Source organism: Indicator indicator, chromosome 1, assembly GCF_027791375.1.
Source record: "Indicator indicator isolate 239-I01 chromosome 1, UM_Iind_1.1, whole genome shotgun sequence".
NCBI classification, from domain to species: domain Eukaryota; kingdom Metazoa; phylum Chordata; class Aves; order Piciformes; family Indicatoridae; genus Indicator; species Indicator indicator.
In genome coordinates, this window is record NC_072010.1 from 91,253,842 (window position 1) to 91,269,868 (window position 16,027).

The window sequence follows — 16,027 nt, forward strand, 5'->3', positions numbered from 1 at the left end:
CAGCTCAAACATTCATTACCTTTCATGGTTGATCTGTCTTCAACATAAAATACTTCTCAGAAATTAAATACGGGAGGAAAAACTCAAGTCAAACATGTCAACAGTGGAGCTGAGCCCCTGGCAGGAATGTGTTTGTACTTACCTGCCTGTGAGACTGCCACAGTCTGCCCAAAACCTTACCCTTCTGTTGTCTTTCTTCCTCTGTAAAGTCAGTCAGCAGCACTGCTGCCCCAGTCCCAGGTGTTTTTTGCATGTTACATGCAGATACCACCAGTCCCTGCTCTCTGAAAAAGCTGCATCTGTCCTACTAACACCTAAGAACTTAACTCAAAACTTCACTCTCCTTTATTTGAATAACATGTCAACCTCCTAGAAGGCCATTCTTCAATGTTACAGTAAGCAGGAGTTGCTTTTTGTCATGTAATTCTTAATAGATTGTCCTAAAAGAACCTCTCCCAAGCCTGGCTTCACATATACCTTGCAGGGGATGCACATCCAACAAGCAGGTACCAGGCCACTTGGGTGTAATGGAGCAAGATGGCAGCAGAAATCCTGTGGTTAACAGTTTGTTATCCAGAGACTTTCACCAGTCTTCTAAACCAAGCACCACAAACAAGAGCCTGTCTATGGGTATACAGGTCTGCACTCTTAACAGTGTGGCCCAAAGCATTCACATATGTGGACAGGAATTTCTCTCCCTCTGAGCTTTCCTGTATTTCCTTCCAGATTGGTTCAGAAGCACACAGCTTGGAGCCTGCTGCACAACTAAGGCTCATTTTGCCACAGGACATGTTCACCAGGCCCATGGCAGGGTGAACTGAGCTCATGAAGGACACAAGAAGCCTTCTGAATTCAATGGAGTGTTTATTGAGAAATTTAACATGTCCCTTTATTGCCATTCCCTCATCCACAAGCAGTTTCTCTTTAGGCTTGAAAAAAGAAAAAAAGAAAGCTTTTCCAGCAAGTTTGTAGTTGGTGAAGAATTCTACTTTTAATGAGAAAACACTGGCCTATGCCTTTTGAAGTCACAAGGCAGCCTTCTCCCTACAAAAAATACAAAGTTTAGGAAGAGTTGCAAGAACAATTTTTTTTTTTTTCCAGGAGACTTATTTCAAGTCCTTCCACTGGAGCAGCCCAAACAAGGACACTTTTGCAAACGTCCCAGCAGAAAGTGCATAAAAGGATGTGAAGACCTGTCCCTTGAGTCAGTCCATATGTCTAGTCCTCACAGAAGGAGGTTCTCAACAAAATCAGTAGACACTGTGAAGGCAACCTTTCTTCTGTGCCACTGAAGCATGCTGAAGCGGAGTGCTGGCAGTCAACTGCTGTAAGAGCAACCGCAAACCCCGCTTGTTGCCATTTCCAATATCCTCTGTGGTGTCTGTCCTTAGGTCTTGGGCCCCTTGCTGAAGTCCACTGTGATGTTGACATATAAAGGGTTATGTTCCACTGAGATCAGATTATATGAACAAGAGTTCAGTCCATCTCTTTTCCATGTTCTAGATACCTGACGTAGAAGCTTCATTCTGAGGACAAAGAACAAAATCTTCATTAACAGGCATGGGGAGAGGAGTTTTGAGCTCTTTCTCACTGCTAGTAAACTTGGAGGCAGAGCTACTGCCATTCTTTAGCTAGTGAGAAGGTCAAATGATGCTCTTCCAGTCTTCAGCAAAGGCTGAAAAGCCCTTTGATTTAATCTCTCTGAAATCATATGTTCAGATCACATCCATGTAATTCTAGTTTTGCAAGTTTCTAAGGAACATCACCCAGATCTCATGTACAGAATAGCTGCCAGCTGTGAAGTGGTGTCACAGGGGTTATTCCCAAGGCTCTGGGTACCAGAAAAATGCCTATTTGGCCTATAGCAAAGAATTTGGACCCTGGACACCTGACTTGTGGACACAGACAATGCAAGGTGGAAGACTGTTCTTGACTCACCTCCCTCTATTCTCCTCGTTACCTCGGTCTCGTTTGTGGAAGATCATTGTATACCTGCCTACATCAGCAGACGGCCTCACCACTCTCATTTTTTGCATCTCAACCCTGGAAGAAGCAATAGTGCCATGAGCAAGATGGTCACCTCTAAACAAGGTCTTAAGGAGAAGAAAAAAAATTAAAAAAAAAAAAAAAAATCAACATTTGGAGACTTCATCTCTTGTATATGCCACGGAAGAAGAAAGTATAGGAAACTCATCTGTGTTTCTTCCATAACGTGTTTTGCTAGAGAAAAGGAGCTCAGAGTTGTCTTTCTGGAGAACAGTATGGTGACAGATACCCTTTTCTATTGAACAACAGCAAGTAGCTACTCCATCAGTAGAGGTCACATACAGCTTTAAGCACACATTATACAACATAGTACATTTAAACTAGCATTGTCTGGTCCAGTTTGTATTGCCCTGAATTAACCTAAGAGGTCTGTAGCAAGATTCCAGGCATTTTGCAACACATTCATCTCAACTCCTGCATAAAGCCCAAATACTTGATAATTCTCCACTAAAACAAAAAAGGCCAAACAAAACAAAAATTGTTTCTGAGAACAGTACCAGACACACTAAGCCCCATGCACATATTCAAGCATCTGACATCAGGCACTTGACTGGAGCTTTTGGCCTTAAACGTATCTGTGGAGCACAGTAATTTTGATGTCAATAGAAAGGGTTAAGTTCATGTCAGAAGAATAAGGAATAGCCCAGATATTGGTTTGTCACATCAGCTGAAAGAACAATAGGAAACCAGGAAGCTGAGCCCTTTACAGATTTCTAGTGACTGTTTGTAGCAGTAAATTATCAAACAAATGCATCAGACTGTCTGAGAAATCTCTTTGTGATGCACACTATAAGACAAGGCCAAAAAGTGTCCATCACATTTAGCATAGATAAGTGGGACCCAAGAGATTTCTGGCCCCGAGTTCTTGAAAATACTGAAGAGGATGCTGCCATCTGCTGTCTTCGTTGAGGAAGGCTGCAAGGAACCTTTTGCAACAGAAATGGTTCTATGATCCCTCCATATAACTTCCCACTGAGATAGCAAACTTCCCATCACCTACTCACTGCAAACTCTGTAATCAGCCCAGTCCAACATCCACCCATGAAGGGCATGAGCCAAATCCACACAGCGTGTACTCTTGGTCATATGATTTGGTTTCCACACCAAGACCTTACCAGCTGCACAGTTATAAGGTGCCACCCACAAGTCATCACTTGCAAATATCATAGAGACCCTCAGGAAATCATCCTGATCTGCTGCACAGCTGGTTCTCTGCTGCCCACAGGAACATTTCAAAGAACATCACCTTTATTTGTTCATTAACTTTTGACACTTCTCAGGCAGCTGGGGAATAAGTGGTACCACGCCATCTCTTACCACTATAAAGGCCAGCTCCTGAGAGATCACAGGAAAAAAAAAAAAAGAAACAAAAAGCCCCACAAAACAAAACAAAAACAAAAAAGAAAGAAAGAAAACAGTTCTGATTAGGTAGTCACATAAATCCATGCCTTCAGTAGAGCTTTTAGATTTCTTGAGAGACAGCTTGATTTGCTGAAATGACCCAGAGGAAAAAAAATGGGAAATTTTGGAAGTTCCTAACTTTAACACACTTGATTTCACCATCATCAGGGATACAAATTTTATGTCCTCAAAATGTTTGCATATTTAAGCAACTGGAAAAGATAAACACTGAAGAATGACATGATATACCCAAGACAAAGTGGTAGGTTCTGCCAGCACAGCTTGAAGGGTTGTCATTTTTTTGGTGGTGGTAGACTTTTCCTTCCCCCCACCCCACAACTTCCTTCACTAATACCAATGCAAGTTTAGAGGTTTCTTCCTAGGCAAAGGGCCAAAGATCAACAAAAGTTTTCGTCCCACTAAACCTCTCAAGCTAGTAATTTTCCCTTACTTTGACAGGTATGTCTGCAAAACTTCTCTTAACAAGAGCAAAGGGCACATGCAGTCTTTCCAAAACTCAAGTTAGTCACTATCTTAACGATAATCAATGCCACCCACATACAAACTAAGCCTTGATTGGAGTAAATCATGGCAGTCAATGAATGCAAAACACTCAATCCCACTAAAACAAAAACACTCCCACGCTCTGGTAAAGCACAGGAGCTCAATACACATGTTTTTCTTTGAAGCCTGAAATTTGACTTGCCAATCTTAATATTTCTGTTGTAGCTACTTTTCAAGTGAGAATACAAATACTGTGTGGCTGAGGAAAAAAAAAGAAAACAAAAAACCCACACAACAAAACACAACAAACCCCACAAAAACAACAAACCAAACCAACCAAATGAAAACCCAAATGCCCTAAAAAAAAAAAAAAAAAAAAAAACTCATGCCCACCCAACAATGCTGTCAGGAGGAAGACCTGGTCTCGGGCATGCTTGACCTTTGCAAAGAAGAAACTGTTCACAACACTTCATATCACACTCCCAATCCTGTTTGGAATTAAGGGCTCCCATAAGCATTCCACTTTTGGAGGCCAGGTGTGGAGTCACACTGATTATTTTTTTCTAAACCAAATTCCATTTCCCTCCAGCCTTTTAAAATTATTTACCTGATTCGAAGGTCATCATCTTCTCCACCCCAACCCCAGTAGCTGTTAGAGAATCCATTCACCTTGGAAAACTGATCTCTTGTTAGAGCAGTTACACCTCCAAAATATCCACGGTACCGTAGCCTAGAAGTACACAAGAAGAGAGAATGAGGAATTAACAGTAAAATTCTACCAACAACTAAAGTATCACCCTGAAAATCTGGATCTAGACTTGTCCTTCACAGACATGTGAGACAATGGAGCCTTCTTCAACAGTTTCTCTCTCATTACATGATTCCTTTCACCACCCAAAAAGGCACTTCACCTCAAGGACTCACAGTAGAAAAGGAACAAATCCAGGCTCTAATGCAGCAGAGGCTTTGCAGTAACAATAGCAAGCCATCAACTATCTTGAAGCTGAACCCAAAAAACACAGAATTAAATCAGACCACAGCCAGGAGGCACATGCTATGGGATACTGCAGGACCAATTCCAAGGTAAGGTGGAGTGTAAGTTACTTATTAACCTCATACAATGGCGCTCAGCTCTAAAAAAAGACATTAATTTCTAACTTCAGCCTTGTCCTGGAAACTGCATCCACTTTAAAAGGGTGTTTACACACCATGCTCATTTATCTTCCTACACCATTTTGCTAATGGCTTTTTAGGATACCCTCCTCTTTTTTTGGCCCTTGAGGTAAGGATTACAACACAACCTCTACTGCACTGCCACTGCCAGCTTCAGAGGTGACATGCATGAGGCTGCAGACTGTATTTCAATTTCCAGTCATACACGAATCTAAACAGACTAACAAATTGCCATGGCAATGCACGTGTCAGACAAGCAAGGGTGCAATGCTTATTATTGTTTCTGGCTTACCATAAGTCTAACTTACAAACAAAAAAACATATCAAAAAACCACCACAGACAACCTCTCTCAGACCATTATATCTCAAATGGCTTCTATTCCTGTCATAGCATCACAGGAGAATTGTGGCGGTTGAAGGAACCTCTGGAGGTCAAACAGTTCAACTACTCTGCTCAGAGCAGGGTCTGCTATACCATTCAGGACATAAGCATCTCCCAGGATGGAGGCTCTACAACCTTTGTGCAGCCTGTTCAAGTATTTAACCACACAAGTATTTAACTCACAGCAAAAAAAAAAAAAGAAAAAAGAAAAAAAAGAAAAAAAAAAACCCAAAACCCACAAACACAATCCACAAAAAAAAAAAAAAACAAACCAACCAACCAAACCCCCAAACAAAAAATGAAGCAAAGCAAAACAAAAAGAAACACCAAGAAAACCCAAACACTCCATCACATTTTTCATATATTTAAATGGAATTGCCTGTATTTCAGTTCGTGCCCATTGCCTCTTGCCTTTCACCAGAAGGTTCTGTCTCTTTATTCCCTTCCATAAGGTATGACAAGATCCCCCTCTTTTGTGGGAACCCAGAAAGGGAAATAACAGAATGTTTAGATGGCCTTCAGGTCTGTGAGGCCCTGGAGGTGGTAAGAAATGCTGTACCTCTAAAGCATGTGAGAAAAGGATGGGAGTATTACTGTGCTGAGGAATCCAGAACTAGACACAGCACTCCAAGTATTGTCTAAATGGTCTTGAGTAGGAAGGAACAATCACTTTCCTCAACCTGCTGACAACACCTCGCCTAACATTGCCCATGATGCTACTGGCCTCTACCACAAGGGCACATTGCTGGCCCAGATCCCATTCTGGGATCCCTCCTTCTTCCCTGTCCTGAAGATGCAAGAGGCATTTGTTTTCTTCCAGTCCTCAAGAACTTCCCCTAATCATCATGATGTTTCAAAGAGCAGGAACAGCAACCAGTTCCATTACATGGAACATACATAGATACATTCCATCAAGTCCCATGTTTTTATGGTGTATGCCATGTTTGTTCAAGTAGTCCTTAATTGTATCCTCCTCCACCAAAGATAAGTCTTCAGATGGTATCAGATGCCTTGGGACTCCTGAAGACAAATATTGCCAGTAAAGACCAAGGCATTGAAAATCTTGGCCTTTTTATTGTCTTTCGTAACCAAGTCCCCTACCACACAGCAAGTACACGTTCCCCAGTGTTCTCAACAGCTGATATACCTGTAGAAGCTCTTCACATTGCTTGGAAGACTCAATTCCAGAAGGGCTTTTGTTGTCCCAGCCCCATCTTTGCATGCTTAGACAGCATCTTGTGTGTCTGTGCAACTCACCTGACTCTTGCTCCCACCTCTTTCATGCTTCCTTTTTCTGTTCAAGTTTTCTTGGGAGCACTTTGTTTATCCACACAGCCCTCCATCCACTTTTGCCTGACTTCCTGCACGTGGACTATACTTGAGCATGAAGGAGGCAGCCTTTGGCTATCTACCAGCTCTCCTGAACTTTCTTCTTTTCAGGGTCCAAGTTATTCTGCCAAGCAGATCCCTGAACAGGAAGTCCAAGGTTGTGATCCTGCTAATTGCCTCACTCCCTCCTTGTTTCTGACCTTCACATCCCTGACCAGTTCTTCCTTGTTTGCAAGTATAAAGTACAGCAGAACACCTTCCCCTTCCTCAGCTCTGATGACCTTTGTCAGGAAATTATCACCTATATTACTTCTTGTATTACCCTTCCAGCAGAAAACAGGATGCTTAAAGTCCCTGGTAAGGGACCAGGCCCTGTATACACAAGGTTTCTTTCAGTTATCTGAAAAGAGCTTCAGCTGTCACTTGCTGGGGCTATGACATACTTCCCAAAAGACAGTGCTATCTAGAGAAACACAGAAAAAAGAATTGTTCTAGGCAGATGCAGTCTCTCATGCTCTACCTGTTTTCTATCTGGAATTTTCACTCTTCCTTACTTTCTTCCTGAGACGAGACCAAGCACAAAGTAGGGCAGGCCCTATCAAGTTTTAATTATGGATTGCCACCTTGATGCTTCTGCCATGGGTGCTCTAGAGAAATGCAGTGAGCAGGTGCAATGGATGGCAGGAAGATCCCAAAACCAGCAACAGCAAAGGAGATCCCTCCACAGCTGTGCTTTCAGGCTGCACTGCCAGTCACTAACATTCCCACATTCTCCCATTCCAGCAGCATGGTAGGGTCTGGGACTGCCCACCCACACATCCATATGTGCACTGATCTCTTATGCACCCTATAATTCCCCTACACCACCAGAGAGGCAGCCACTGAAGGAGCCAGAGCTGTAACCACAAGACTGCTGCTCATTCAACCCCCTCAGGCAGAGCAGGGCTGGTAGGGCCAGGCATATTTTGCTCCCAGGTAACATCTGCAAATATGCACCTCTGTAACAGTGTTCAACTCTTCTCTGAGGGCAAGAGAATATCAGCTTCTTTGAAATTTTTAAAACTGGCCTGAAGAACGCTTACAATAGAAACAGTCATTAGGAAAGGATATTGTGCTCGTCACAAGGAAGTAGCTAAGCTAAGATTTAGAAAGTTTTCCCACCCTTGCCTTCAAAATATTAATAAACAATTTTTTTTACCTAAAGAATCTAAAGCTAAGTTGCGGCTTATGTAACTTGTATCGGTGTGAGAGCTGAAATTTCCCCCACCAACAATAACCAGGCTAGCTCAGTCTGGAAAGCAAATGAAAGCTGTATTTACAAGCAAATCTACAATGAGATGCAATGAATATGTACAGATATACAAAATTCACAACATTTACATATATATACAATCAACAGAAAAACACAACTGAGCTCCCTTTGCTTCCCCCCAAAGGGGCCTTTCCCAAGGGGCCTCCTCCCCCAGGTTCCCCTGGCAGAAAGCAGATAGTCAAGAAGCAGAGAGGCTGTTAACTTAGCTCGCCAAGGTCGGTGTGTTATCTTCAGCCAGAAGCCCAGCAAGCTGCGAACTCAGACCCCGACTGCCCAACTTTGTTTTGAGTAGTGGTTCTTAAACATTTCTATCTATCCAATGGAAGTGTTTAGAACAATCATTATTTTGCTTTCTTATACCCAATAGTGACTTATTTACATTCTTTAGCTTTCTCTGCTCTAACTCTGTGAAGAACAATTAAAAAGACAGTACCCGGTCACCAAAAGACCACAGCTGCTAAGATTACCATGCACTGCATCACCACAGAATATATCCCCCCTGGAAGAAAAACAAAATTCCCCAGGACACCCATAAAACTCCCACATTCCCATCTAGAACATTTTGTGTTAATGCAGAACACATGACTTCAGTTTTCTCAACCTCCTCTGAGTGACAGGTCTCAGTACGCTTACCTCAGCCTAAGCAAAACACTGAGGTCACCAGCTGAGATTTCAGTCTGTGGCCTCAGCTCAGTTTAAGTATCATTCTTGAGCTAAGGGTCTGAATTCCTTCAGACAGACCCAGGAATTCTCTTGGAATTAGAGCATTATTGCACCCACTTCATAAATGTGTAAACAGAGGCAGTGACACAGAAAAAAAAGGTATGAATCAAACTCAAACCTGTAAATACTGGTGCAGGGTATTTTCAACAAAAACATTTAATCCATTCCCTTAAAGCCAAAGCTTAAAGCTGACCTATACCTAACAGCTCCTCTCCACTAAGAGGAGAAACATGAAGAAATTAACAGTAAGAAAATCTCTTGGTAAAAGCAGAAATCCATCTGCATGCCTAACTGAGCAAAACATCTTCAGTAACTAAAGCCCAGAAGGTTAAGCAAAGCACCTCAAGCTTTGTGCCATGTTATTAACTTGGATACTACCTGCCTGTCAATTAAGCAAAGCAGTGTTTCCATGGCTTTGGTAAACTGACCATCCTGTAGCCCTCAGCCAGAGTACTCCGAAAGCCTGGTTCATTTGTGCTTGTTCCAGTTTTCACTAAATGACTTAAAAGTCTTAGAGTATTACTCTAAGAATTTGCACATACCATCTCTTTCTCAAATATTTAACAAAAGAAACCCAATAGCGAAGCAGAGCTTTGCTTCTAAGTACTTGGAGGTCAGCTTTAAAAAAAAAAAAAGCCCACTTCTAATTAATATTTAGAATGACACAAGAAGCAAGTCTTGAAAGAAATGAGTTCAACAGAAACACTCTAGTTATTAAATTCACCAAGCTCAGGAGCATTTCCTCTCTGAGGGGGACTGAACCTGACTTTTCACTTCATTTACGTTGCTCTGGGACTTAAGGGACCCATTTAAAAATCAGAATGATCCTATATTAGACACTGTCCAGCTGCTTTCTTCTCAGAAAACTCTTCACCTCACCCCAGAAACCAGAATGACAACAACGAACATTTGTACAGATGACCATAGGTCTGACTTCAGAGAAGTCTGTGCAGTTCTCTTTTGTCAGAAGGCACTCCAAAAGCCTAGTGTCAGGAGGACAGGTACATAGAAGCATACAGCTCCATCAGAAGATGAACATTATCAGTAACATGGCATTTCCTTGTTTATAGTCTTTCCGTATTCCTGGTTTCCTACCTGTATCCAGTACTGTTCCTGCCAACTACAAGGTGCTTTGGTTGTCTGTCACACATGTAAATGTTAAAGTCATTTTCTGGCACCAGATCCACATCATGGAAAATGAAGCAGTCCCAGTTTGCTTCTTTTAGGGCTTCCAGGTATCCTACATTCAGCAGTTTAGCTCGATTAAATTTGGTGCTGCCAGCCTGTGGAAGAGAATGGAAAAAAACTCTGAAGAAGGTGTTAACATTAAACCTTTTGAACCAGAACTGTTTCCAGGCATTTGTTCTGCTCACATAAGTTCATAACTGTTTGTGTGTTGCAGCCTTTACAGCAGCAACTACACAAAGAACTGCCCCATAACATGGGTACAGCATCCAAAGTGACCAGTGATGCAAAGTGTTTCTTCAGGCTCTACTCGTCACAGACAGAGCCCTGTAGGGCAGGAATGCCTACAGTCATCTGGGCACCAGAAGCATGCATGCTGCATGATGCAATCTCACTGCAGTCCTGGAGCTCCCATCAGGCTACATAACACAAGGGGTATCAGTAAACAGTTTAGAAACTGGCACTCAATAAAAGCGTGTCAGTAAGGTTTACAGAATTGATTTTTTTAAAAACCAAAAGCAACCAAAAAAACCCCCACACTAGAACCATACTAATTAGTTTACAGATGTCAGCAAAACTGCCACAGATTAAACAGTGTACAAGCAGAAATAGAGGACAGCAGCGCTTAATGAGTTCACTGTGCTTCCTGAGGTCACACAGTAGGTGGCAGAGTGGGACACAAAAAGCAGGTCTCTTCATGTGTAACTCCTCTATCTACAGCTTAGTTGCTATGCTGCACACATACGCCCCTAGCACAGAGCTTCACCTGACTTCTAGTAGTCTTCCTTTGCTTCTCCTACATCAGCACACCTCTGCTTCTCAACAATACCGTTTTTCACCTCTGAGGTATACATACATATACACACATCTGGCAGTTTTGTAAGCTTACCACCTCACCATTCACTCTGGAGCAACAGGAGTGTTTAACTTGCTATCCATTTGTTACTGGGCTATATACAGGTGCCAGCCTTCAGAAAGTTTTCTGCTCCTCGAGGACAAGGTGATGAGTTGCCTCAAGTTCCCACCCCGGATTCAGAGGACCATGCCCTGTGTTCCCTGACATTGACAGGGCAGTCATTTTCCAGAGCTAGGAACATGATGTGTTTGAAAAAAATAATAAAAAACCCAAACCAACAATTTTCAAGAGAAAGGAATCATTTTCTAGAGGGTGCCTGGACTGAAAGAGGCTTCATGGAAGATGAGGAAGAATCCCCAGAGAAGACTGGGTGTAGGAAAAAGCAGTTACATACAAAGCATGTTTCATTGTTCTAAAAAGTAATGCTTTGCTCTGAAGCAGCAAGTTGTTCACCATCACTAACAGTCATCTGCTCCTGCAGAAAGATTTATGGGGATTTATCACTTCATATCTGCGGTCAAGGCAGTCGGCCAACAGCAATCTGGTCTGTATCAGGAATAGTGCGGCCAGTAGGAATAGGGAAGTGGTTGTCCCCTGCACTCAGCACTGGTGAGGCTGCACCTTATGTCCTGGGTTGTTTTGAGGCTACAAGAATGTCTTTCACTACAAGAAAGACATTAAGATGCTGAAGCATGTCAAGAGAACAGCAAGAAAGCTGGTGATGGGTCTAGAGAAGAGGTCTTCTGAGGAGTGGCTGAGGGAACAGGGATTGTTTAGCCTGGAGAAAAAAGGATGCTGAGGGTAGATCTTATTGCCCTTTAGAACTCCCTGAGAGGAGGCTGAAGCATGGTAGGTATCGGTCTCTTCTCCATAGTAACTCATGATAGGACGAGAGGAAATGGCCTCAAGTTCCACCAGGGGAGGTTTAGGTTGAGAAAACTCACTGCAGGGTTTCTCAAAGATTGGAATAGGCTCCACGTGCAGGTGGCTGAATCCCCACTTCCCTGGAGGTGTTTAAAAGACACAGAGACGTGGTGCGGAGCAGTATGGTTTTGCACCAGCCTTGGTAGAGTTAGATAATGGTTGGACTTGATGACCTTTGATCTTTTCCAACCAAAACAGTTCGACAATATACACAGCTTATTAAGCACAACAGCCAACAAACAGAAGAGCTAAATACAAACTGAGGCCTTTGATCCAAACAACTCCAAATTTAAAGGCAGAAAACACCCAGTTACATACATGTATATTGCAAGAAAAACGAGCTGCATTAGTAATGCAAAAGCTGCTTATCTTGAACACCAACTCAGAAATAAGTTAGACTGGGACATGGATACCAGTTAAAGATACTGTTTGTTAACACTTCCCTGCTTGCCACCAGCAGCTGAGACCCTGTAGTGTTACCATGCATCCCTCAACAAATAGAAGTGCTTAAAGCAGACATGAAGGATTGATGTTAAGCAGAGGGAGCAGCATGACTCCTCAGACTGCAGATATCATTCCTCCCCCCAAAATACTTCACTGCACAGTTGCCTCACCTGGTGAATAACATAGATGCCATAGTCCAGCTGCTGCCTTTGTAGGAACGGGTGGAGGTGCTCCAGAAGGTACAGCAGATGCCTCTCTCTATTGCGGTGTGGGATGATGATGGCCACACGCTGCAGTGCTGAGCACTCTGTAGGGTGATACCTGCCTTTGGTTACTTGAGGGTTCTCCTTTTGGACTTCTTCTAGTGTGAGAGATGCTTTGAAGGAGAGTTTGCTAATACCTTCTGTAGGAGAAGCAACAAGAAGCTTTTCTGAGTTGTTTCTCATTGTGGTTAGTCCAGTCACCTAATGAAGCATTCTGCAGCCAGCATACAAAAATCAAGGTTCAAGCCCCAGCTGGTTTCCCTGGCTTTGCAAGAGTAGTGCTAAAAGGGTATTAGGCAGGTAGAGGAAGGAGAGAGTATTGCGTGTTCAGTTGATTAAACTGATTGTAGAGTATTGAGGATTAAAAAAAAAAATAAAGGGGAAAAAAAATAACAAGTTAAAAACCAAACCAGCTGCAAGGGCAAAGCAGAGGAGAGGGGAATGGAAAGAGGCACAGGACTGTTGCCATGAGAATTCATCTCTAATTAAAATGTGAATAAAAGCATCACAGGTTTAAGGCTATCCATTTTTTAAATATCTTATACCAAGGCTTTCTGGAGCCAAATGAAATTTTCGTAACTTCTCTTGAGCTGAGCTATCACTCCTGCCCCTTCTGGACTCAACAAACCCAAGAATGAACTGCCGAACCCAAGGGAGATGTGACAGTTATGGCTGCACTGGGTTTACATAAGCAAAAACGTCTTGCATGCAAGAAGTGAAGGTGTGCAGCTAGGCAGCAGCTTTTTGGACTATGTTGGGAAAGAGGGAAGAATCAACTTCCCAAACGAATGTCTGATTAGGTTCACAAAACAGAAGAGGAATAAAACTATGAAATGATGCTGCAAAGCAGAAGCCTGGTGCTGCCAGCAATCCCAAGACAAAAAATAAAGTGGACTAATAGAAAAGGCCCAACCAAGGAAACAGTTATGTATTTGAACCTTAGTTATAAGCTGTGAAGTCCTTCAGTTGTCAAGACAGACAAAAGTATATTTAATAATGAAAAGGCAAAAAACTGAGGAAAGAAGGAAAGACTTGGGGCCAAGATCAAGATAGTTCAATAAAAAATTTTAAAAGGAAAAAGTTACATGGACGAGCAAGGCAGAAAGAAAAATGCACTTGTTATTTCCCATTGGCAGGCAGGTGTCCAGCCATGTCCAGGGAAGCAGGGATTCGGCACATAAGGCAGTTGTTGGGAAGGCAAAACGCTGTAGCAATGAACAACCACCCCTTCTCCTTTCCCCAGGCTTTTATCGCTGAGCATGACACATGGTATGGTCATACAGTATGGAATATCCCTTTGGTCAGTTGGGGTCAGCTGTCCAGCTGTGTCCATGCTCAACCTCTTGCCCAGCCCCAGCCCACCATATTTTAGGGGGCCAGAAAAAGAGACACACAAAAGCTCAGTGTGCAAACACCGTTCAGCAGTAGCTAAGTCACTGGTGCAAAACCCTGACTGCAGCTGGTTGTGTTGAATTTATTTCACAGGAAAAGTGACTAACTTAAAATGGCTAGGAAGAAAACCACATCAGCAATACCAAAGCAGACATAGCTTGTTAGAAACAAGAAAGTATTGTCACTTACTCAAGTATGGAGAAGGAGATGGGCAGTGACCCTGAAATGACTTCACCGTGGAAACTGTCACAGTTGATACCATCTGCTCTTCTTTTTGACTGTTGTCCAGGCCAGCTACCTTTCTGAAATTTTCCACCATGATCCTAGCTTTAGAAATTTCCTGTCTGAAGTCCACAAAGTAACTGAATGTCACCCATAGCACCATGAAACACAAGGTGACAAGGACCAACACTTTGAATTTATGGAAGAAGGGAAAAACATACAAGCTGAAGGCCATTGCTCCCCCTGATCTGCAAACTGCTTCCTCTGCTTAAGCCAAGGTAGGCCACTGCCACCCAGCAGGGCTGAAACCAAAGGTCCCAGGAAGAACGTCACAGTAAGGAAGAAAAGCTTGAGGTAGGGAGGGCTGCCACACTTCCTATGGTTTCACGGTTCATGGAGCCATGGCGCCGATTACTCTTCAAATGTCCAAAAACATGACTTAACCTGGGGACACACACAAAAAAAGGGAGTTAGTTTCTATCACTGTCCACAGCTGCACCTTCAGTGACTTCATGAAAATAGCTTATGACAAAACATGAAAGGAACAGCATGAGCCAGTAGTCAGAAACTAAGACCTTTGGTCCTAGCTCAGATACAAACCAGCTGCATGAATTTAAGCAAATCACTTTCCTACTTTGTTTTCTATTCCCAGTCTTCTGATCTTAAGAAAAAGCACAACTGCTACCCCATGTTACATCCACGTACAGTGCCTGACAACACTCAGACTTCACTACATCTATTCCAACCAAAATCAACAACAGCTGTATGTCAGGAGATTCTGCTGCCTATGAGTAAAGTTAGCTCTTCCCACTAAAATGAGAAACACATGAATCTCTGCAGAATTAAACTGTTTTCTTCTGAAGACAGTATAATTGTTACCATGTTGCTCTACATAATGCAGTGTGAATCCTGTAATATTTGAATGGCATCAGAAGTCACTCCTTTTTATCTGCTGCCTACCATACCACCTTGTGAGTCTTTGCCCAGTATTCCACTCTCACATGCTGCTGCAGGAGGCGAATATTCCGTCCTTTCAAGGAAACAGTTTGGTTTTTCAGTGTTAGGTCTGTGAAAATCCAATCCTTTGTTCTGTTTCCCACCCTCTCAAGACCTCCATTTTCATAGAGCCTTCCACTGCCATCATACTGTGAAGTTACTGTACTAATATGTTACTATCATCTCATTGTGGAAAAAGAATTAAACTATTACAAGAGAACTTTGATGAGGAAAACACACAAGAAAATTACCACCTGTGAGAAGAACAAGGACTGAGGCTAAGGGAAACTCTCTCCCTTCCTTTAGCTTGGATCCAGTGAATTTTAAGACTCCAGATATTTACTAAGTGTGGAATTAGTGCTTCCTTGCTGTGTATTTAGAATCTCTTGTTAGCTGAATTTTTTTGGAGGATTTTAACTTCCAGCTGCATCATAGAATGGCTGGAAGGAAACTCCAAAAGACCTTTCAGTCCAACCCAGTATCTTAGAAACGTGGAAATAGAACTGGAAACTGTAAAAAGTAGAAGTAGTAGTTTGGTTTTGTATTTGTGAAAATTCAAGGTTTGGTTTCTTTTTATTTTAGTTTTCTGTCCAAATTATACTTTGCAAACTGGAAAGTGATCAATACTGGAGTGTGTGCTTAAGCATGAAAGCTTAAACTGCACAGCTGCATCTTTGAAGCTTTACAACATATAGATCATAGCATATCATATCACATGAATTGGGAGGAGTGTGTCCAGCAAATCGAGGGAGGTTCTCTGCTCTGCCCTACTGCGGCCTTACCTGGAATATTGCATCCAGTTCTGGGCTCCCCAGGGAGGGACAGGGGTCTACTTGAGAGAGTTCAAGGGAGGGCTACAAGGATGAAGGAAAGCA

The 16,027-nt window shown here is 42.5% G+C and overlaps 1 protein-coding gene across 1 annotated transcript; it reads right to left on the reverse strand.

The window, feature by feature from the left end:
- Window positions 1-891: 891 nt before the first annotated feature.
- B4GALT4 (beta-1,4-galactosyltransferase 4) lies at window positions 892-14,584 on the reverse strand. The gene is made up of 6 exons (XM_054390644.1): window positions 14,124-14,584; window positions 12,450-12,682; window positions 9,966-10,153; window positions 4,559-4,681; window positions 1,939-2,043; window positions 892-1,526 (listed from the first exon to the last, which is right to left on the reverse strand). Exons 1-6 carry the CDS (start codon window positions 14,389-14,391, stop codon window positions 1,388-1,390), a joined length of 1,056 nt encoding a protein of 351 aa, XP_054246619.1. The 5' UTR covers window positions 14,392-14,584; the 3' UTR covers window positions 892-1,387.
- Between the last annotated feature and the right edge of the window lie 1,443 nt (window positions 14,585-16,027).

Excerpts from the sequence above, each read along its gene's own strand:
- B4GALT4 (XM_054390644.1), bottom strand. The coding sequence starts at position 14,391 with ATGGCCTTCAGCTTGTATGTTTTTCCCTTCTTCCATAAATTCAAAGTG. Across the intron at positions 2,044-4,558 it reads GATGATGACCTTCGAATCAG|GGTTGAGATGCAAAAAATGA; the intron begins GTAAATAATTTT and ends TGCTTCTTCCAG. Across the intron at positions 1,527-1,938 it reads AACGAGGAGAATAGAGGGAG|AATGAAGCTTCTACGTCAGG; the intron begins GTGAGTCAAGAA and ends CTTTGTCCTCAG.